Source organism: Amblyraja radiata, chromosome 1, assembly GCF_010909765.2.
Source record: "Amblyraja radiata isolate CabotCenter1 chromosome 1, sAmbRad1.1.pri, whole genome shotgun sequence".
NCBI classification, from domain to species: domain Eukaryota; kingdom Metazoa; phylum Chordata; class Chondrichthyes; order Rajiformes; family Rajidae; genus Amblyraja; species Amblyraja radiata.
Window position 1 is genome coordinate 131,688,569 of NC_045956.1, and position 24,388 is coordinate 131,712,956.

At 41.4% G+C, this 24,388-nt stretch overlaps 1 protein-coding gene across 1 annotated transcript in view; it reads left to right on the top strand.

The window, feature by feature from the left end:
- hcn1 (hyperpolarization activated cyclic nucleotide gated potassium channel 1) overlaps positions 1 to 20,656 on the top strand; it is a 295,539-nt gene extending 274,883 nt beyond the window's left edge. Inside the window, exon 8 of the mRNA XM_033030982.1 lies at positions 17,438 to 20,656. Within this exon, the coding sequence (XP_032886873.1) occupies positions 17,438 to 18,306 (869 nt within the window). The 3' untranslated portion in view covers positions 18,307 to 20,656. The remainder of the gene's footprint in view (positions 1 to 17,437) is intronic.
- The last annotated feature ends 3,732 nt before the right edge of the window (positions 20,657 to 24,388 follow it).

Below are 24,388 nucleotides of genomic sequence, written 5' to 3' on the forward strand. Positions count from 1 at the left end.
ATAATAAATTCACCTTTTTCGGTCTTCAAGGGTCCAAATTTGGTGTTAACTATTTTTTTCCTCTTCACATTCCTAAAGTGAAGTGAACTAAAGTGAACTTTTTTCAGTTGTACATGATTAAAAAACTCCTATCACACAAGCTCCAACAGCATTACTTTCTGTTCTCTTCTTTCCCTTACAGTTATTTTGTATTCCTCTGTAATTATCTTGATTTGATGGCATCTTGCTTTATCCCTCCCATGAACAAAAATGCTTTACTCATTCAACATCAGAAATTATTTTTAAGATCTCTTTATGACACCTCAGTTTTCTCATAGAACTATAGATTTCAACAGAGAAATGGCTCAGTGTGTTTACTATTTTATCCACCCATTACTTGTTGTTCTGGTGTTTTAATTTTGTTAGGCCTTCTATACATTCGCTATATTCTTCTGAAATATGGAAAATAGAACCATAAACATTATTCCTAAAATGATTGAAAAGGATTCGATAGAAGAAGGACACAAAGTGCAAGAGTAACTCTGCATGTGAGACAGCATCACTGGAGAACATAGATACATGACATTTCAGGTTGAGACTTTTCTTCAGACTCCGCCCAAAACGTCCACCTATTCATGTTCTGCAGAGATGCTGCCTGACCCACTGAGTAACTCCAGCACTTTGTGATATTTTGTGTATTAATCAGCATCTGCAGTCTTAGTTTCTCCTCGGACTGGATGGAAGTTCAATAAATCTCCTTTAATCTTGAAATTTCATCTTCCTAGAGCTAAATGATAGATGTTACATATATAACCTTATCAATCATTGTTGCCATCTCTGGTCATTCATCAGTCAGGGAGTTGAGTATTGGAGTTGGAATGTTTATTGTACAGTTATCATACAAGTCGTAGGTGAGGCTGCAATGGACTCAACAGTGGCAGCACGGTGGTGCTGCAGTAGAGTTGCTGTCTTACAGCACCAGAGACCCGGGTTTGATCCTGATTACAGGTGCTGTCTGTATGGAGTTTGTATGTTCTCCTTGTGACCGCTGGGTTTTCTCTGTGTGTTCCGGTTTCCTCCCACATGCTAAAGACGCATAGGTTTGTAGGTTAATTGGCTTTGGTAAAAATTGTAACTGGTCCCTAGAGTGTGGAATAGTGCAGGTTTACAGGGTGATTGATGGTCGGGTGATTGATGGTCGGCATGGACTCGGTAGGCTGAAGGGCCTGTTTACATGCTGTATCTTTAAAGTAATTAGGAAAGGGACAACCAATTTCCTTCTGTGCTTAACTGAAATTTTGTGCTAGTGCTGGTTCAAAATGGGGAATGAAAACAGATCTTATCCAGGTCAATTAGAATCAATGCCTGACAGGTAAAACTATTATTTAACTGTTCACACCTTTCAGCTGTAAGATAATTATAAGGGATTTAAAACCAGAGCTCCCTGGTTGACCAAGAAAAATAAAATAGAGCAGATAAAAGAACCAATGACAGGCAACGAGTTGTCTCCAAATGCAAGAACCACACTGATTAAGGAAAATGTATGGGAAACGCTGATGCTCCTTGTTCCCTCTTGACTCTGCCTCCGCATCCTAGAAAGAGTATCTGACTGGAAAGTGAAAAGGATTAACAAACGTCCCCAGGCTAATTCTTTCAAACGGTGGTATCTAAGGATACTTTGCATGTCATGCTGCTACTTAACAGGTGTAGCTTTACCAAAGGGACTCGAATTGTAGCAAATGAGGCTGGCTACAGGTGGCACTATGCATCTAAACCAGCTTCTTAAGAGCCTGTCCCAGTTGGGCGACCTAATCCGCGAGTTCTGGCGAGTTTGCCCCCGACTCATACTTGCAGCATGGTCGACACGAGGTTGTAGGAGGTCTTCGTAACGCTCCTTCATGCTCGACAGTGGTCTCCACGTACTCGAGGCCTCAGCTAGGTCGCGGAGTTTTTTTCAACATGTTAAAAAATGCCCGCGAGTAAAAAAAGTTCCCCATGGAAAAAATCAATACTTTTTTTACTCGTAGGTTTAGTCGTAGTAGGTCGTAGTAGGTCGGCATGATAGTTGTAGGTAATCAAAGGTAGTCGTAGATAGTCTTCATCATAGTCGAAGGGAGATCGAAGGGATGTCGAAGGAGATCGAAGGACGTCGTCTTCACTCTCCACTATTCGGTGTCCAATTTTCCCGAAGTTAGTCGTAGCTAGTCATTGCTAGTCTTCAACATAGTCGAAGGAGGTCGAAGGAGGTCGAAGGAGGTCTTCTACATAGTCGAAGGAGGTCTTCAACATGTCATTTTTACAAACTCTCCTAAACTCTTCTAAACTCGCCAATTAGGTCGCCCAAGTGGGACAGCCCCTTTAAACTATTCTATAGGTGCCTATGGGAAAGGGGAAAGGAGGGGAAAAAAACATGTTTTGTTGGCTGCTGCATGACAACTGGTCTCCTGTCTGTTAAGTTCCAGTAATACAGTGTCTGGACTTATTAAGAGAGTAACAGAAGCAGGCCAATTAGCCACATGAACATAGAATAACACGGCACAGGAACAGCCCTCTGGCTCACAGTGTGTGCCAAACATAATGCCAAACTAAACCAGCCCCATCTGCCTACAATGGATCCATGTCACTCCCTTCACTGTATGATCACACGCCTGCTTCCTGTAAATCCCACTTAAATATCACTATTGTATCTGTTTCCAGCACTCTCCCCCTGCATCTCAGCCTCTCCCCAGCAGTGATTTACATACACCTACCATTCTCCATGTAAAACAAACTTGCCTTAAACATCTTGTACTATCCCAGCATTCAGTTGGAACAAAACAAAACAGTGCAGCGCAGGAACAGGCTGTTGATGCTAAGACAAAATCCTATCTGCCTGCACAGAATCCATATCCTATTCCCTACAGACCCATATGCTTACTGAAAAGTTTCTTAAATTCCACCATCGTAGCTGCCTCAACTCTCATTCCAGCCACTTCCTACCCTCTGTAAAAAGACTTGACCAGCACATCTCCTTTAAATTTTGCCACTCTCACCATAAAGCCATGCCCTCTAGTTTTTGATGCCAAGATCAACTCTTACCTACCTGCAATAATCCATATCCCTTCATTCCCAGTCCAAAAGTCTCTTAAATGCCGCTATTGTATCTGCCACCTCAGGCACTCACCACACTGCGTGTAAAAACAACCTGCCCTGCACATCTCCTTTAAACTTTGCCCCTCTCACCTCAAAGCTATGCCTTCCAGTAATTAATGTTTCCATCCTGGGAAATAGGTTCTGATTGTCTACTCTATCTTTGCCTCACATCATTTTATATACGTCTGCCAGGTCTTCCCTCAACCTGTGGTGTTCCAGAGGAAACAATCCAAGTCATTGAGATTATCGACTCACACAACATCCCCACTTCTGAGATTATCAGCTTTCTATTCACCATATTGTGATTTCACCACAACCTTTGGCTGAATATCACTTGGCCTTTTTATCATGCATTAAATAAGCAGTGCACCTCCTGCCTGACCTCTCAGAAAGGTGCCAATGTAGCTGCTCAACTCACCTTTTATCTCAGACTTTATATTCTCCAAATATCATCAAACTCCATCTGTAATGCTGCCAGTGGTCACTACCCATATCTTGCTCACCACAGATAGACACGAAATGCTAGAGTAAGTCAGTGGACCAGGCAGCATCTCAGGAGAAACGGAATAGGTGACGTTTCAGGTTGAGACCCGTCTTCAGACTTGGAGTCAAAGGAGATGGAAACGAGAGGTATAAAAAGGTTCAGAACAAATCAAAACTGGCACCGATGTCCAAGGAAAGGCGGAGCCCACAATGGTCCATTGTTGGCAGTGGAAGAGGTGATAACGAAGGGATATATGGATGCAAACAGTGGAACTAGCAAGACGACTAGGGTGGGGGAGGAGCAGAGGGAGAGGGAATGCAAGGGTTACTTAAAGTTAGAGAAATCAATATTCATCAATAGATATAAATCAATAGTCTGAAGAAGGGTTTCGGCCCGAAACGTCGCCTATTTCCTTCGCTCCATAGATGCTGCTGCACCCGCTGAGTTTCTCCAGCATTTTTGTGTACATTCATTCTGCTGGGTTGTAAGCAGCGTGAGTGAAATATGAGATGCTGTTCCTCCAATTTGTGTGTGGTTTCACACTGACAGTGGAGGAGGTCCAGGACAGAAAGTTAAAATGTTTGGCAACCCGGAGATCGCGAAGGCCAAGTTGGACTGGAGCGTAGGTGTTCAGTGAAACGATCGCCCAGTGTACACTTGTTCTTGCCGATATATAGGACTCCACACTGAGAACAAAGGATGCGATAGCTCATCACACCTACTTCTACGAAGCAGCTTCTCTCATCCAAGGTTGTATACTTCTCTCCCCTTAGGTTCACAGTCATACAGCAAAGAACAGGCATATCCCTGCTGACCATAACATGTTTCTCTATATTGGTTTCATATACCATTTGAACACAAAGTGCTGGAGTAACTTATCTGGGCATGTAGCATCTCTGGAGAATATGGACAGGTGACGTTTCAGGTCGATACCCTTATTCAGACCCTTCGGCACCTTCGTCCATTTTCCAGTTCTTGGCCCATTGCCTTACTGATTCAAGTGCTCATCCAGATCATTAGTATTGTCTTCTTCCCCTTCCTTCTTCTTACGAATGAAAAATAAATAAACCAAAGGAATAGTTAGATCTCAAGCCGGGTGTTGAGCAGTCAGGTTGTTGTCTCTGCGTCAATGTCTGCCGGGCCCTGAGCTCCATTTGGTGGGTGGTAGAGCGGGCACCCAGAGATGACATGGTTGGCTGTCTGTTGTTCTGCTCCGCATTCATGGGCTGGGCTCTGGCGGAGCCTCCATCTCCACATGCTGGCATTGAAACACCCAACTCCAGTACGAAGTCTGTTGAGCCTCACCCATGCTCCTCTGGGGAGGTCAGACCCTGGACAGTTTTAATCTGGTGAAGTGATGTAGCTGTGAATTGGAGATGAGGTTGCTTTCCACTTCTGTGACCACTTGGTGGCTATCCAGTGTGCTACACAGTGTGCAGTGTGTGAATATTGTGAGAGTACACATTCTCCGACAGTACCTTCCTGATACTATCCACCCAGTCGAGTGGGCAGCAGAGTGGGGAGCAGTGTGGTTGATTTGAAAAAAAGCTGTAAGTGTCTGGGAACGACTGCCCCTAATGGTGTATAATAGGAAGGCAGGCACAGCAGAGCGGCCATTCACGAGTGGCTGCTTTGGGCAAGGCTATGTATTGAGGTGGAATTCTCTGTTTGAAGGTAGAAACATAGAAACATAGAAAATAGGTGCAGGAGTAGGCTATTCGGCTCTTCGAGCCTGCACCGCCATTCAATATGATCATGGCTGATCATCCAACTCAGTATCCCGTACCTGCCTTCTCTCCATACCCCCTGATCCCTCTAGCCACAAGGGCCACATCTAACTCCCTCTTAAATATAGCCAATGAACTGGCCTCAACTACCTTCTGTGGCAGAGAGTTCCAGAGATTCACCACTCTCTGCGTGAAAAATGTTTTTCTCATCTCGGTTCTAAAGGATTTCCCCTCTATCCTTAAGCTGTAACCCTTTGTCCTGGACTTCCCCAACATCGGGACCAATCTTCCTGCATCTAGCCTGTCCAATCCCTTAAGAATTTTGTAAGTTTCTATAAGATCCCCCCTCAATCTCCTAAATTCTAGCGAGTACAATCCGAGTCTATCCAGTCTTTCTTCATAAGAAAGTCCTGACATCCCAGGAATCAGTCTGGTGAACCTTCTCTGCACTCCCTCTATGGCAATAATGTCCTTCCTCAGATTTGGAGACCAAAACTGTACGCAATACTCCAGGTGTGGTCTCACCAAGACCGTGTACAACTGCAGCAGAACCAACAACCTAGGTGTTGAGGCTTTGGCTCGAGAGCTTCAGAGAGAATGCTGAAGGTCAAATAAGGTGAGTTTTTGTAATTTACTCCTTTAGTGTCAGGATAGCCGTTAGGAAATGGCATGCATTTCTTGTTGGATGCAGGACACCAGGGAAACGCCTGGGAGTGTTTTAGAGCAGAAGGATCTAGGTGTACAAGTACATAGCTCCTAGAAAGTGGCATTGCAGGTAGATAGGTTGATGAAGAAGGCTTTTGGCATGCTAGACAGGGAATTGAGTATAGTGTATTGAGTACTGAGTATATTGAGCAAAGTCTTTGATATGGTTCCAAATGTCAAGGGGGATGGGGATGGAGGGGGGGGGGGGGGGGGCAGAGGATGTGGCTACGTTGGTTGGAGGGCTTGTTTCCATGCTGTATCACTCTATGACTATAAACCAGACACCATATGATGGAACTGTTTTCATCAATTCCATGATTATCTTGTTAGAGTTGCAGCCTGTAATCCTTGATCAATGGTTTCTGTGAGCTCTAGTTTTCCTTGCCTATCTCATGGCCAGATGACCAATATACGGCTTTGGCATCTCAAAGCATAATTAGCTCCTGGATTTCTTCACTGCCCATTGCTTTGATTCTATCAAATTCACAGTTCATCATCTTGAGTGTTTCAATCTAGTCCACTCTCAGGACTCAGTCTGTAACCACAGTTGTTCAATGGTGCTTTGATTGTCACATTTGGACAGTGAAATTATTTTTCATACAAGCAATCCAGTGGTATCCTGGTTATTGCTATACCTCCGATCCTCTGTTAACATGTGTACAGAAATAGTATACTGTGCCTGCATGCAAGAGGTGCTGTGCTTTGGTGCCATTTTTAAAGTCCACATTCCAGCTCTTCTGATGGATCCCAGGCTGTTGCAGTCCTCCAGATATTTCCTTCCTTGGGCGTCACGTCCCTCTCCTCGCCTGTCAACCTTCGTTTCCCTGGGGAGCCTCCCGCAATCGGCCACAAGGGCATGTTAGGGCAGATCCCGGTTCCCTCCTCTTCTGCTGGCTTTGCCTCTCACCCATCCCGTCTGTCTCACTGGCTCCATTCTTCCACTCTCTGGTCTTTGTGGGATGAGCAGGGGCCAGCACAACCGGCAATGGGTAACTGGACCCAGTCAACCCGTGCAAAAATCCAGCCATCCAGCTCACCCAGAGAAGGTGATGGACACATTCCAAATTCACATCTTGTTCTTTCAAAGAACAATCCACTGTGATATCTATACTCCTACTTGTAGTTCATTTGTCAATTGACCTGAAGTCCATACATGTATCACCTTTAACATTCTCTTGAGGCATGCAATAAATACCACTTCCATGCTGATATCCTCGTCATACTTCGAGCCCACTGCTTCTATAGTATTCTAGTGCATTTCAAGAAATATACTTTTTCCTTGCATTTGAGGGTAAGGATACTACTTTCTTTATTGGCTGTTTGCTTCTTCATGCATTTAAATGAGCATTCGGTAATGAGATATTTCTCATTATACACTCTACAATCTGGTCTGCTTTTTCGCCGTTTAGAACTTTTGACCTGCTGGTTGCTTAACGAACCTACATATAGTGTCCACATGATTTAGTTCTAAAGACGAATACCTTGCACAGTTACCATTTGTTTGTCTGTTTCCCACCGGCTTCACAGAATCACCTGCTGAGCAAAACTGTTTTACATTTTACAGAGAAGTACCACGCTGCTTGTTATTCTGCTTGTTTCTTCAAATGAGAAGTCCAGCACGGCAAATGGTTTTGTTTTGAATTTTCGCACTTGTCAACACACTTGCCAACTCATCTTGTAAGCCCAGCTGACCAGTGGTCTGAAAATGACATCTCATTGCCAATGCATTCGGTCTGACAATAGATTCATCAATCGTCGTCTCCTCGGGTCCTCAAAAATCTCTAAAGACAATGAACCTTGGAAACGTTTACAGTGACCTCATTGTTGCCCATGTTGTCAATAAACTCATCAGTGCTGCATATACCTCCAGCACCACCACTAGTAACAATATCACCTTCCTTTGCAAATTCAACATTTCACTTTTCCTCTTCAAGAGCTCGACATTCCATTCAATCTTGGGAATATCTTCACTCATTCCAAATACAGGGCAAATGTCAAAGAGTCAGAGAGTCACACTGCACTGTGTGGCTCATAGAGTCTGAACTGACATAGAAGCACCCGTTTAACGCTACACTAATCCTGGTTTATTCTCCACTATCAATTTACAACAGATTCTACCACCAACCTGTACGTCTTTGGGACTAACCCTGCTCTGATTAAGCAGTTATTCAAAAAAAGTGATTAATGACTAATTACCCATGAATCATGATTAATCGATTAAAGCAATTACATTTCTCATCTCCCTCTCCTCTCTAAAGCTAGTACCAGAATAGGATGGTGCAAGGATTTTATAAATAATATTCGGTAACTTTTCAGCCAGTTTATCCAGTAAAGTTAAACAAAAACATAAACATAAACGAGCAATTAAATCTGTTTAAAAAATTTCGAACAGTACAATTTCAAGTAACTGGATTGATTTTCTCGGAAAGAAGTGAGGCGTTTGCCGTAACCCTCTTGTGACAAAATCAATAGAAATTTAGTGAGGCAAGCATTGTGAAACAACTTTCAAATACCAGCAATCCACGTCGTCATTCAAATATCATCTGGAACACAACCATGCCTTCAAACATAGCCCAGTACCTTCAAACAAGTAAGTTGGCATTGCATTGGCCACAAATCAAGGAACAATTTTATTTGCATTTCAAGAAGAAATCGACTGAAATACCTATATTTGTTATTGCACGTTTGACAACTTTAGACACAATTCCATTTGCAATAAAAGTGTCGACATCAAAAATGGCTGGAAAGCACAAGGTATGAAAATCCCAACTACAAAAGGGGGAATTCATGATATTGTCATGAAATTTGGAACAAAAATCCGTAAAGAAATGAAGCAGGAAATGAAGGAAATACTGGAATCTGGAAATCGCTTATCACTAACTTTGGATGAGTGGACCTCAAAGAGAAATCAACGTGACGTGTGTCTCAATTTACATCAAGCTCTTTGGACTTGGGATGATATTAACCAATGCTTCAATGCCTGATGCAAAGGGACTAAAATTGATAATTGATAAACTTGAAACTTTTGACAAAATGTGCAGTAGGAAACTGCAGATTCTAGTTTATACCGAAGATAGACTCAAAATGCTCAAAATGCAAAATGCTCTTTGGGTCAGGCATCATCTCTGGAGAAATGCAATTGGTGACATTTAGAGTCGGAACCCTGCTTCAGTCTGGAGAAGGGTTCCGACCCGAAACATCACCTATTCTTTTTCTCCAGAGACGCTGCCTGACCAGCAGTGTTACTGCAGCATTTTGTGTCTATCTTCAGTTTGAAACTTTTGAGATTGTTTTGGAGAAACATATAGTCGGGATGACCACTGATGGAGCCAATGTTATGGAGGTTAGAAATCAGGCAGCAATCTTCCAGCAATTGTGTCATTCACATGGCATTCGCTTAGCTGTGGTTGATGTGTTATATTAGCGGCCACGTAACATGCCTGCTGATGGTGATGAAGATGAGAATGAAGAGGATGACATCTATGAAGAAGAGAAGATTGAGGAGTCCGATGAAGAGGACGAAGGTGATGAATACTCCTTCAGTGAGGGGGTTGAAGATCAAACCACAGATGCTGATGTTTATCTTGCAGACAACATTGCTGAATTGATTCAAAAAATCCAAAAAATTGGCACGTCTTTCTGCAAATCACCTGTGAGAAATGATTTACTGCAAAATCTAGTCAAATGTGAAAAATAAAATGGGATGGCATTCATCATTGACTGCAAAACACGTTGGAATTCAATGCTGGCTGTGCTGAGTCAGTTTTAGGAATTAAAAGATGTCATACCAACAGTGTTTAGTAAGCTTTCATCCAGCCATCTTTTCCTGTCTAAAATTAAATTGAAGCTGTCATCTGAGTCAGCTGAAAGTTTTGATTTGATTGAAATGAGTGTCCTCACCCCTGGATGATGTGATTGCAACTTAGGCATAGCTGACAAAATTTTTAATTTCATGTTGACCTATCTGGAGCAGCAACATGGTGATATCAGCAGAAAAATGCATGAAGCTGTTCGCTCCAGGATTGAACAGAGAAGAATCCCAGGCACTTCAGGACACTTCAGGTACTTAGATGTTCCAATGGATTATGACTCTGACTGGAACTCCCATAGAAACATAGACATAGAAAATAGGTGCAGGAGTAGGCCATCCGGCCCTTCGAGCCTGCACCGCCATTCAATATGATCATGGCTGATCATCCAACTCAGTATCCTGTACCTGCCTTCTCTCCATACCCCCTGATCCCTTTAGCCACAAGGGCCACATCTAACTCCCTCTTAAATATAGCCAATGAACTGGCCTCAACTACCTTCTGTGGCAGAGAATTCCAGAGATTTCTCTGGACTTGCATTCCCACCAACAAATGTTCTTGACAAAATTGCGAGAGACGTTTACATGCTGCTGTTCTCAAACAAAGACGATTAATTATTTGAAGACAATGGTGAAGAAGATAATGATCAAGCGGAGCCCACTGTGCAGCAAAGTATATCAGAAGAACTTGATGCCATTCTCTATGGAAAGAATGTCAGTAGCTGAAGCCAAGGCAGTCATTTGTAAACCTGAAGACACAATGTGTAACTGCAGATGCTGGATTATTTCGGAGGTAGGCACACAAAGTTGGAGTAACTCAGCGGGTCAGGCAATATCTCTGGAGAAAAGGAATAGGTGGCCTTTCGGGTGGGAACTCATCTTCACACTGAAAGGTAGAGAAGGCCAGGACAAAACAAAATCGGAGAAAATCAAAAACAGATGACCTCAAGAAGGATGGAGTACAAAATAGCCCATTGTTTTGGGCTATGGCTGGGGAATGGCCACACTGGGCCATTATGGATTCCACCCTTCCTGAGATCATCTGTTGCTGGCCCTGTTTTGTTCTGGAATTCTCTATCTTTTAGTCTGAAGAAGGGTTCCGTCCCAAAACAGTACCTATTCCTCTTTTCCAGAGATGCTACTTGACCCGCCATGTTACTCCAGCATTTTGGGTTTATCATAGAAATTTTGAAGATATTGAAACGAGAAATAGCTGTCTTGGAGAACATGTCGAAACGCCCAAGCACACTTGGAAACTGGAAGTACCCTGAGCTAATTCTGCTACCATCATCATCTATTGCGACAAGTGATGGCTTCCACTGACTTTTGCCGGAAGCTTGTGTCCTTTTCAGGACGGACGATGACAGCGAGGCCAACATTTGTAACAAAATGGACACGAAAAGAAGAAGACTTGGAAATAGTGTACAGAGCACTGATGACAATTCCTCCTAGATCAGTTGAATCTGAAAGATGTTATAGTGCTGCTGGTCCCTTTGTCACAAAATTGCATACATCATTGAGTGATGAGACCGTTGAAACATTATGTTTCTTGAGATCCTACCTCATGACAAGCCAGGATTTTGCCATAAATGCCATGTGCCTTTTCATACCTTTTTTTGATGATTTCACCAGGATAATGCCTTTTTCATGATCGAGTGCCTAAATCAGCCATTCTTTGCCATTTTGCTAAAAGGTCGTGCTCTTTTCTCCAGTTGTACCATGATTACAATGAAGTTTTCTATGTTAACATGTTAATATTAATGTTATTATTAACGTGTCAACATAGTATACCTTACAAGAAAACTTCCACCACCGGGGCAAAACCGGGGGCGCCACTGTCATTCATTCGTTCGTGCTGCTGCCCGCTGATTCCGTCTTCTTCAAGATCTATTTAAGAAAGAACTGCAGATGCTGGAAAAACAGCTCAACTATTTTCAGTTGTTTACATCTTCACTTGCTGTACTTTGGCCAGAAGATATAAAACACGAGAATGTTCTTGTTTGTGACTGATGCAGCTCCGTACATGAAAAAGCTGCTCATGCTCCTAAAGTTTTATTCCCCAAAATCTTGCATTTGTCATGCTTAGCTCAAGGACTTCATAGAATTGCCAAGCACATACGTAGCTTGTTTCCAAATGTCGATCGCCTAGTTTCCAATGTCAAGAAAATCTTCCTCAAAGCACCGTCACGTGTGCAGTTGTTCAAGGAAATGGCACCCGAGATTCCGCTACCTCCTCAGTCCTGTTTTGACCAGATGGGGTACATGGCTCTCTGCTGTATTCTACTATGCCGCAAATTTTGAAAAGATAAAATAAATCATCGACTGTTTTGAAGAAGAAGAATCTGCTGCAGTCAGGATCGTCAGCGAAATTATGCAGAAAAAGGTCCCCCACCGCGATCTTGTGTTTATTGCTTCCAATTTTGCAAACTTCCCACAAGCTATCACTTCCCTTGAGAAACGTGGTGAAACATTCGTGAATTACTTGCAGGTTTTCAACAAAGAAACTGACTATATTCGTAAAGTTCCTGACAATGTAGGTAAAGGCATACAAGGAAAATGTGAGAGAGTGATTTTAACTAACAAAGATCTTGAAGGAATACAAAACATAGCTAAAGTTCTCAAAGGTAGTTGTAATGCACAAGATATCGACATGAATATAATCTGTAGCTTGTTTCGGGTATGCACCAGTGACCTCAACTGGGGTAGAAAGAAGTTTTTCCCAATTGAAGCATATTCTGTTTGACAGACGGCATAGATAATTAACACCAGATAATTTGAAAAATATGCTAGTCGACGGAAAGCTACCAACAACCGGCGACCCATTAGGACGTCCACCTAGGACCACACCTATCACAACCTACATCCACCCGCGACAAGGTACGACCCTGTCGGCGACAAGTGAAGACAATTTAAAGCGATTCAGTTGCCGGTACCTGTCGCCAGTTGACGTAAGTTGACTTAGGTAGTCGCCAATGGAATTCACCGAAGTCAGCACCGGCAACAACCTACATCATCCTGGCAACAACCTATTACAGCGCCTACATCAGGAGAAGTCAAGCTACGCCCATTGGAGTCAAGCCAACTGTCGTCGACTGTCACCGAAAAGTTTTGAACATTTTCAAAATCCAGCGGCGACTAGTAAAACGCTACAATTCTTTGGGCGACTGAGGAGACTACTCGCGACCATGCAGGCGAGACCCAGACGACCATGTTGCGACAACCTAGTCGCCTGTAGTCATCTAGAAAAACGCCGGTGGGACAGGGCCTTTACAAAACCTACAAAAACAACCTGAATTACAGACCGGTCCTGCCCAAAGCAACACCATCCACCTTCCTTGACAACATCCTGTACTGAACCTGAATTCCACCAGCTTGACTGTGTGGTCATTAAATAATCTAATTAGTGTCCGTAGATCCTTTAATATTGCTGATTATTATGGCAAACAGCAAGGAACAAGCTCACAACATATTTAATTGAAAATAATCAACATCCATCTAGACAGCAGGTGGTGATATAATAAGAAATCAAAAGTCATGCCAGAACATGTATTAAAGGAAGTACATGTATTGTGTGGCATGACCTGTTATACATTTTGTATCTAGTGTTTGTGTAGTGACACACTCGCTGCAAATTTGATTTGTGTCCCTTTTTAAAATCAGTCTATTTACTGATTTAGATTTTATTTACTGATTTTTAAATCTTTAAGAGCCAACTTGAGATAAACCCTTTTATAGCTGAAAGCAGGGAAACATTATTATTATCAGCTGTTACTAATATGGCGGGAACCTGCAGTTTTCTGTGAATGTAGTTTTGTTTGTGGATTAATGATAACGGAGGAAGAGAAGCAAATTTTACTCAAAAAATCTCATGACATATGAGAGACTCCGTCCTTACAATATTCTTGCTCTTATTATTCTACGTGCCTCTATTCTGCAATATTAAACTCTGGCTGCAAAAATAAGAATAACATTTATAACACTGCTAATATCGCTTCCCATAATTATACTCAATTAATTTTCAGATTTTCTTTCCCATCCAACCCCCCCCCCCCCCCCACACTCCATGTCCCTTGTAACTTTTTTTTAAATGATCCATTGGTAAGGATTCCATTGAATCTACCAGCATTTGCACAGTAGGAAATAATTATTTGGTATATTCCTCTCATATGATGAAATAAGCTCAAATTGACACGCATACAATCACAAACCATTTATTATTCAAACAAATCTGTCCTGTCATCTTAATACTATAATACCATTGTAGTCATCTGAAAGTTAATAGTATTTAAATAACTTAATCCCATGGTTCCAGTGGGCAAATTGAATGTGATAATGAGCAGACTCCATTTCAATTAACAAAGTGAATTTTGTTTTTAAATCTGAAACAATCCTGTTTAGAACAAATAGAAATGTCACTGAGCATACTTAAGTGAATACAAAAGCCAGTGTTAATATATATATATTGTAATCTAACAACCTGGAATGTTAATTGGAAACTAGTAATGCTATAAAAGGCTTTACTTTTGTGTTTGTTTCAATTAACATGCAATTAATCCCTTTGCCACAGCCTTCAAAATTATTGACTGGAAGTAGTTCTAGCTTGCATGCATGGTTGCACACTTTCCTCTGATTCAGAAGGTTGTGTCTTCAAATCCTCATATAGGCCACATTTTCAATCAGTCCAATACTATACTTCTAGCTCAAATATCAAACGGAGGCTTCATTTGTCCTAACTGGAGGACGAAGAAGTTCCAATAGCAACATTTTGAAAAACAAATGTGGAGAGTTCTACCAATACACTAATATTTATTACTTCATCATCACTTAAGAGTCACGAGTCAAGAGTGTTTTATTGTCATATGTCCCAGATAGAACAATTAAATTCTTACTTGCTGCAGCACAACAGAATATGCAAACATAGTATGATATGACTAATGAGAGAGAGAAAATGAAAAGCTCAGTGTGTATATATACACATACCCACTACATACCCATATATATATATATACACATACACACATACTCAAAAAACAAACAAAGTGCAACAATAATAATAATAGTCTATTGTAAACAAATGATATGATCTTTTAAGGACTGAAAGTACTGGAGTAATTCAGCAGGTCAGACAGCATCCTTGGAGCACAGAGATAGGTAACGTTTCTAGTCAGGATCCTTCAGGATCCCTATACAAGTTATCCAGTGATGCTGCCTGACCAGCTGAGTTTCTCCAGTCCTTAGTGTCCTTTTTTTGTAAACCAACATCTGCAGTTCCTTGCTTTGACATGTTTTATTGCAGTTTGTGGTACCTTGTAGTATGCATTGGTATTGGTGAATGGACTGACACATTCTTTATTATTAAGGTAACTACACTTCAAAAGTTCGACACTGCAGTGCATAGGTATTTGCTGAAATTATAAGAGGCAGGATATAACTTTTCCATATATTTCTTTAAGCTAGAGAATGGGTCCTGCACATGTCTATACTTAGGCCATGCCACAGTAACTTAAAATGGCTGAACACAGCAGGCGCAAATCTTTGCTGTCTAGAATTTAACGATTTTCACAAAAAGAATGCGCAATATCAAAGAAATTCACTAGAGTGCATAAAACGTTCCAAATGTATTAAAAAATGCATTTTAACCAGAATTACACTTGTATTGCTCTAGTTAAACATGAAACATGATGGAGCAGACAAGGATTAAATGTCTCTTTGTGAGAATGAAAATATCTAAATGAGTAGGGTAACTGATTATAGACACAAAAAGCTGGAGTAACAGGCAGCATCACTGGAGAGAAGGAATGGGTGACATTTCGCGTTGAGACCAATCTTCAGACCCTATCTGAATATACTGAATAACTGAAATAATTGAATATTAGGGTATTGCTTAATATCAAAACTAACAATTCCATCCCTTGTAGGAGTGTGATTGCAACAATGCTTGTAGATTGCAGCCTGCTCTATAATGGTCATGGTACTGACTATTATCAGATTTATCAAGGACCCATTCATTCATATGAAACCTTTTGAAATCATTTCAACCCATACTTTAATCTACCTACTATACGTAAATATATATGTATTTACGACTGAAAGCAATGGTTGTCAGAACACCAACAGCACCAATGGATATGCAACCAGTTGTGAATCAACTTGAGATAACCAGTCAGCCATTATCTTATTCAATTGCAGGGAAGGCACAATCATTCACTCTCACTGAACTAGCTTTTATTTCCAGCGGCTCTGCAAATTTGATTCTAGAGATTAGTTCAGAGATATAGCATGGAAACAGCCCCTTCGGCCCACCGAGTCTGTGCCAACCAATGATCACCTGTTCACACCAGTTCTAAGTTATCTCATCAATCTCATCATTACACACTGGGGGTAATTTACAGAAGCCAATTAACCGACAAACCTGCACGTCTTTGGAACGTGGGAGGAATACCAGACAACCCAGAGAAAACCCATGCGGTCACAGAGAGAACGTGCAATCTGCATACAGTCAACATACAGTCTCTGGTGCTGTAAGGCAGCAACTCTACCACTGTGCCACCTCTAATTTTCTTCCATTGGATCATCTAGTCACATATACATTAACACTTCATTTTTAAATGGATTTATAACTGGCATTAATGAGAGTTTGAAGAAATATCAGGATACTCTTTATGTAGTGCTTCTCACACCACTTTGGTATGCAACATGTGAGATGCATACCAGTGTTTTTCTTCTGAATTTCCTGGGTCCAATAAAATATTAGAAAATTGGCGGAGATGAGGACAGGTATGTAAAGCAACCCAATAAGTGTCACTGACAATATATACTGACATTTCCTGTTTCTATTAGTTTTCTCTTGCCTCAAGACAGTTAAGGGCCTGTCCCATTTTCACGACCTAATTCACAAACTTTTTCACTCGTGGACATTTTTCATCATGTTGAAAAAATGCCCCGACCTACCTATGACCTACCTACGACCTCCTACGACCTTGTGGCGACCATGCTGCGAGTATGAGTCAAGGGCAAACTCGGCAGTGGTCGTGAATTAGTGGGACAGGCCCTTTAGTTTTTGTCGCAAACACCAAAGCAGTATAATTATCAAATTATGATATTTTTATTTTTGCCACCTTAATATATAACACATTTAAAAGAAAATTGGAAATCCTAAAAAATAAATAGTGTATGATAATATAGACTATATCAGCTCCAGAAATATGCATGTCTCTTGCTTTTTAGGCAATTTATTCCCCATATTCGATGCAAACTTTGATTTTTATCTTGCAAGAAATTTGAATTGGCTTAATTTTGATCCGTCAGCATTATGAATTTTGTGACACAACAAACATCAAAATGGTGGCTATTTGTGTAAGAGATAATGTTTATGGTGCGAATGCAAGGTTCCATCTTTGCTTTTCCAGACTGAACTGCATCCAGAATACATGCAAAAAAAGAAGGGTTCATCTGGAAAGAGAGGTGGATAACCCTTCCATGTTTTTATGCTGTTATTTAAGGGTTATCTTCTCTTATTTTATTTCAATTGTCTCTATGCATGGAGAGTGATAGTGTTGCCATATTGTACATGCCAGTGTTTATCTCTGTTTTGTTTAATAGGAAAGAAGAACTCACTCTTGCTACACAAGGTCCAACGAGATTTGAACACAGGTGTTTTTGATAACCAAGAGACAGAACTACTCAAAAAGATGGTGAAACAAGACCGGGAGATGGTGCAATTCTCAGAAACCCCCCTTAGTGCATCATTTGGGGTATTTCCTCCATTCTCTGGCAACTCAGTCATCAGAGCTTCTCTTCAGTCGCAGCCACCAAATATAGCTCAGTTAGATTTTCAGCACATTTCTTCACCAAGCTTAAATACCTATTCACCTTCTTCTCAAACATCCACGAGGCCACCTCAGCTGGTTCCGACTGTAACCAACCAGAATTCCCCCATACCCAGCCCACAGACAATGGCTCTGTCACCCAGCTCTTTTACTGGTGCAGTTCCAAGTCCTTCTGTTCAGAGTCCATTGGCAGGCCGAACTTTCCAATATGGTTCACCAAATGTATCACAGATGTCCTTGATGCAACAACAGCCAGTGCGCAGCCCTGCCCGAAGGCGTGATTCTAACAAAAGCACACAGGGTTTGCAAACAAGCAGCTTCAGCAAAGAAGTAAGACCACTCTCAGCATCTCAACCTTCTCTGCCTCATGAGGTGACACCAATGATTATCAGACCACATCCATCCTCTGGAGAACCACTAGCAGCAGTTACTGCTGTCCCAACCATGCAAAGTCCAGGACCTCAAGGAGGCATGCGAAGCACTGTTCCTCAAAGAATGACCCTCTTTCGACATATGTCCTCAGGAGCAATACCACCACTTCGAGGGACACAAGCAGCTCCACCAGCCCCAAAAAAGGAAACATCTGCAGTCTTAAATACAGATACTGATCAAGGAAGACCACGATTTCCCTCTAATTTATGACCCTAACAATGTTATTTAATGCTGACCCTGTTAACATTGAATGCTAAAAACCCTACTACAAGGCAACGTCATTGTTCATGAGGATAGTCTTATCATCTTCTGACAGATTGGACATTGCTGTCCTCATGACACGCACAGCTCAACGAATGTAAAATATAACAGAATTAAAGATTATGAACCCTAATTTTCAGAGTTCTAATTAGTAAATTACAAGTCTTCCTTCCCTATGGATTTTGAACACATTGAATTGTTTTCTAAACTCTTGTAAAAATAAAATTAGAGGAACAGTAGCTCAACGATAATGTTCATCCAGTTGATGAAATGAAAGTCTCTGAGTGCACAGCAATGCAAATCCAGTTTGGGACTGAGTTTTTAAAGTGTTTCAATGCTGCTCTGTAAGCATCACCTACACCATACAGTGTTTCTTGCTGGAGAACTACTCATCAAGACATTGTGTCCTTTATCAACAAAGCATGGAACATCGAATATGTTTTGCAATGAACTTTCAATAGGTAATTCTGTAAATTCTGTTCCAGTATTATTCTGGGTGATAATTCTGCATGTTCACTGGTGGACTATGGACCAAGGTTAAACCAACCTGACATCTCTGCTAAAATAGATGAGACATTCCTCATTTTAGCTTCAGTGTTAAATGTATGCTGCATTTCAATGGATTCAGCTAATGGACATTTACCGTCAACATATATGTGGAGAAAAGGAAACATCCATGTCTTTGATGTTAGTATAAATGAAAATTTGCTTATTGTGGTAACTGAGACTTTTTCATTTCCATTCCTTTTCGCCCTCTCATTTTCCATTGCTTTAAAAAATAAATAAGTTGTAGACCTGGAAGGTTGTTAAAAAATGCTGACAAAGGCAGCATCACATGATGTTTGTAAGTAAAATGCTGCACAACTTTAATATTGCAATGTCTTATTTATTTAAATTAATAGGTTTTTTTTGGTTAAATAACACCTCCAAACAGTCAAACTAGTCTTTTTCCTTTAATTTGTTTCTTCATTTTCACTGTAATGGGTAACTTACCAAGTTTGCTCAAAATTTGCAATTTTAGTAAACATTTCCAATTTGTTCTGTGTATGATTCAAGAAACAACATTAAAGACAAGATTTAAAGCCATAATCTCATGATTTTATTCATATTTTAAAATTCAATAATATGTATGTTTAGTTCTTTCTGCTTTCTACAAATGTATTTGTGAACTTTTGTTTTTGAAATAACCAAGGTCATTCTCTTAATCGAGATCTAGATGATCTTAAAAAAAATCACATTAACCTTCAGGGTGATTTGGTTCTTTATCAAATTTAACTCATTAATGAATGACAGATTGAAAGACATGGATATATTTATTTCCTTCATCATTTCCCCTGTACCAATTCCCCTCAAAACTGAAAGAAAAAAGTTGTATATATTTTTTGTTGAATGATACATATGACTGAAACGATGTTGTTATTTTAATTTGCTTGCTACATGAGAGAATATGGCTTTAACTTTGCTTATCATATGCAGTACAAATAGCTACATATTTTTGGAATGCAAAACACTGATTTATTAAATCGAAATCAAATGGAACAAATAAAGGAAAAAGGATTTATTTAAATAGGAAATTGTGTTTTGTGAGGTTTTTTTCTGATGTCTTTGTCTTCTTTTAACAAGCTTTTGTTTTCCTCATTATTTATTTTGTAAAGTTTAACTTTACGAATAACATTTCTTGAGCTATTGTGTGTCTAAATTGTAGTAATTTTACACATATGTATACAAATGAAAGTTTTAGAAAGATCTCCATCTTGATATCATGGAATTATGTTAGAATTCCAGAAACTGAAATATTTACTATTTTGCTTACATGTTAAACTTTGGGAAAGAAAGGGCAGGGATCACAAGCTAAGGGGTTAAGGGTATCGTTTATCTTTGTAAAAACAGATTTATGTTTGTCACAGATGGCACCGATTAATGTATATATTAATATATGTGCAGAAATTGAATAGGATTAATATAATGTAAAATATAAAAGATATATATTACATATAGATATATATATACATATATATATATGCCTATTCTGAATCCTGGTGTTGACACCATGACCTCTAATAGTTCGTCTTTGTATACATATATTTGCATTGAGATATGATTATCCCACACAACTTCATTGTAGTTCTCCTGTTCATTAACTGCACACGGCATAACAGTTGATGTTTGTTTGTACACTGTTGGACACTGGTGCTATGGGAAGAAACAATGAATGTAAAATTCTTGTGGAAGGGCAACCTAGTCAGTGAACAAGCCAAATTATTTTTTGCTATCTTTGCTTGTACTGAAACTTTAAAGATGAAAGGAGTAAAACATTAAAAATCAAACATTATCCAAGTAATCAGTGAGGTTTTTCATCGGCTCATCCTGTGAAACTAACATGGAAAATCACACCCCACATCTTAATACTCTGAGATCAGACACGGCCTTTCCTAGAGATGTGTGTTTTCTTACCATTCATTTATTCAGAAATAACAGATTGTTCTTTGCTTAATGCAAACTTGAGATGACCTCACTGAGGTGGCATACTACACATATCAATTCATGATAAGGTTGAAAGGTTCAGCTTTGGCACGAACGAGCTTTAGCTAATTGGCCACATTACAAAATGGAAAGAGAAATAGGTTGATGCATTTTGTTCTTGGGGAACTACTTTGTTAATGTCCATTTTATGTCTCTAAACAATGCTAAAATGTCACTCCATTTGTTTATGGTGTACTATGATTAAAATTGCCGTTGGTAAATTTCCTACCATTTGCCCATTTAGAGCCATTCTATCTAATTGGTTAACAATATGGTATCTTGAACAAAATTAAGGCTGTAATATTTTTCCTATATTTTCACATAAATGCCAGATTTGTAGCTGAACAGCATTAGCTTGACTGGAGGCAGGTATCATTCAGAGCAAAAGTCATCAGCACTACAGGCAGAGTAATGTGTAGGAAGGAACAGCAGATGCTGATTTAAACCGAAGATAGACACAAAAAGACACAATCCGAAGAAAGACACAACAAAGCTAGACACCAGAAATGCTGCCTGTTCTGCTGAGTTACTCCAGCATCTTGTGTCTATCTGCAGGCAGGGTAGTTGTGTGGTGTGCATCCATGCTATCAGATCTTCCTTGATATCATTTTCAATGAATGAAATCAACTGCTAAAATTGGGTTCCATGAGGCTGGTAAAGATGGCTTACATATTATCTTTTGCACAACATTTGACTCCAATTCACCTGATTTGAGAAAATGACAATACCACACACAGAAAGCTCTGCTCACCACTATCCAACACTTGACCTTTAATTTTACTTCGGAGTCACGTGAGTGACTACGTGAAGAACCCCGCCAGGATGCATGCGTGTCATATCGCTTTCACGCTTGCGAAACGACAGGCGGGGTGGAGCGTTCCCCCGCAGCGGTAAGTTTGAAACCGCGACCTGCAGGTAAGTGATTTACTCTGCGGTAGTGTTTGTCCCCGCATTGTTTTTGCACAGGGGGGAAAGCTGGACAAAATAGTGTCCACAAGTGCTGCGAGTGAAGCTGGCTGGGGAGGACCGCGAAGTTGCGGGAGCCAGCAGCAGCTGAAGGCACAAGCCCCGTAAGTGGGATCAGCTGTGCCGACTTTTGGTCCCGCGCCGGCCAGAACACCACAGCCGGGCGGGAGACTATTCAGAATGGGGCCGTCGACTTTGACAAATCGAAACGGCAGGAGGCGGGGTGGAACGACGTTCCCCCGTAGCGACAGTTTAAACCTGGACCTGCAGGTAAGTGAAACTGCGGTCTTTATTCTCCCCATACTGTTTCACAGATGGGGAAACATGGAGAGCTGTGCAAACAACGGCAGGCGGCACAGGAATCACCCGTAAGGGAACAGCTGTGCCCGACTTCGCTCCCGCACTGGCCAGATTAAACACCATGGCTGGGCGGGAGACTATACAGAATGGAGCCGTTGGCTTTGACAAGTCAAAATGGCAGGAGGAGGGGTGGAAAACGTTCCCCCCTTAACGGCAAGTTTTAAGCCTGGCCCTGCAGGTAAGTGATACTGCGGTCTTTATTGTTCCCATACTGTTCTACAGGTGGGAGAAACATGCACAAGACAAAGAAGTCGACCAGAGCTGCGACAAAGGTGGCGGGGGTAAGACCGCGGAGTTGCGGACGCCAGCAGTGGCCGGCGGCACAGGAATCACCCGTAAGGGAACAGCTGTGCCCGACTTCGCCCCCGCACAGGCCAGATTAAACACTGCGTCTGGGCGGGAAGGCAAGAAGAAAACCAAAAGAGTCGTTGACTGATGAGTCTGACTTTGGGCGGCCAGCGACCGTGAGCGCTGGAGCCCGTTGGAGCGGCTTAAATGAGCCGAGCTACAACATGAAAAAGAAAGTTGGAGCGGCTTATGGAGCCGAGCTCCAACATGAAAAAGAAAGTTGGAGCGGCTTATGGAGCCGAGCTCCAACATGACAGGCTCCGGGAGATGGAGTCTAGTCACTGTGGGCACTATGTAAAACCCACAGCAGCACCTCTTGTAGGGCTGCACAGTGCATCTCCCTCGTCAGAGGGGAGTACTGGGGGGTCAATTCTGGGCTGACCCTGAAAAGGGGTTTTGACGAACAAAACTACAAGTGTGCAGGGGGTGCAGGAAGGCAAAATCTACTGGTCATGGTGTCCAAATACATACAGCCAGACCACGATGGACACCACTGCAAAAATACTTGGGACCAGGAAACTGCGCATCCCTGAATGTTCCAGTCGTGGAAATAGCATCTGGAAACATGTCGGAGCAGGACTTAGGAAAGCCCTGGGGTTCATAAAGGCGACAACATTAAGGATCTCCTACAGCCAAAGACAGCACCCTTATGCACCCACCAGCAGAACAAGAGAAGCTGGTGAAAGCTCAAAGGCCGGGCATACAGGACAACGGTCTTTTAGACCATAGCCCAGACCGGCCTTTCTGGAAGACGCGCAAACCCCCAACCCAAAAACAAACCCAGACACCGGCGCCTCAACCTCCACGAAGACCACACAGAAGAAGCAAACTTCCACTGGTAACAATGGAGGTAGGTGGGTCTGGTCCCTTACAAATTATAGGAAGAGTGGATAATACACACATTGGTGGGAGATTACACTCTTTTGGATATGGTGTATATTAACTACAGATACTTATATCCTAAGCAGTATCCAGGGAAATACCATTGAATTGTGCAAAAGGGGTAATGGGTAAACCCAACACGATTGGCTGGAATACATTGTACTATACAGTACAAAATGGGAACTGGTAACTGCTAAAGGACTGATTTCTAAAGGCTACTCCATGGCTAGCATCGACCTAAAATATGCTTACTATTCAGTGCCTACACGGACTGATCACAAACGTTATTTAAAAAAATTCAACTGGATGGGGCAGCTCTGGCAGTATAGAGCTACCAAATACATAATCATATGATCATACTAATTGTGGGCATAACTTTGGAGTTGGCCTAACTAGCTGTAAACCACCATACAATTGGGTGAAAACTGGGGTTATCATCCATCCAGTTAAATCTAAACTAACGCCTACCAACATAATGGATTATTTGGGGTTCACTATTGACAGCTCACATGTCGGTGACTTTACCAAAGGACAAGGCTACAGTCTTAACTGAGGCCTGCAACAACCCACTGACATCAGTGAACCATCTATCAGATTGGTAGCAAGTATAATTGGCATATAGTGTCTGCCTTTCCAGCCACACAATTTGGACCTTTGTATTACCAAAAATCTACAAAGGGCAAAATATAAACACTCAAAGTTAATACTGGTCATTTCGACAGACCAATAAGCCACCAATCAAAGCTTATGGAATTAAAATGGTGGAGGGATAACATTCGGCATTGTTCCAACCCTATCGTTATCAGCAAACCCTTAGTGGTACTACAAACTGATGCCAGTGCGCTTGGTTGGGGTACTACCAATTTCCATCTCCATCTGTGGAGGTAGATGAAAGGCACAGGAGGCATCATTATCACAGACTGGGCATAAACTACCTGGAAATGTGGGGTGC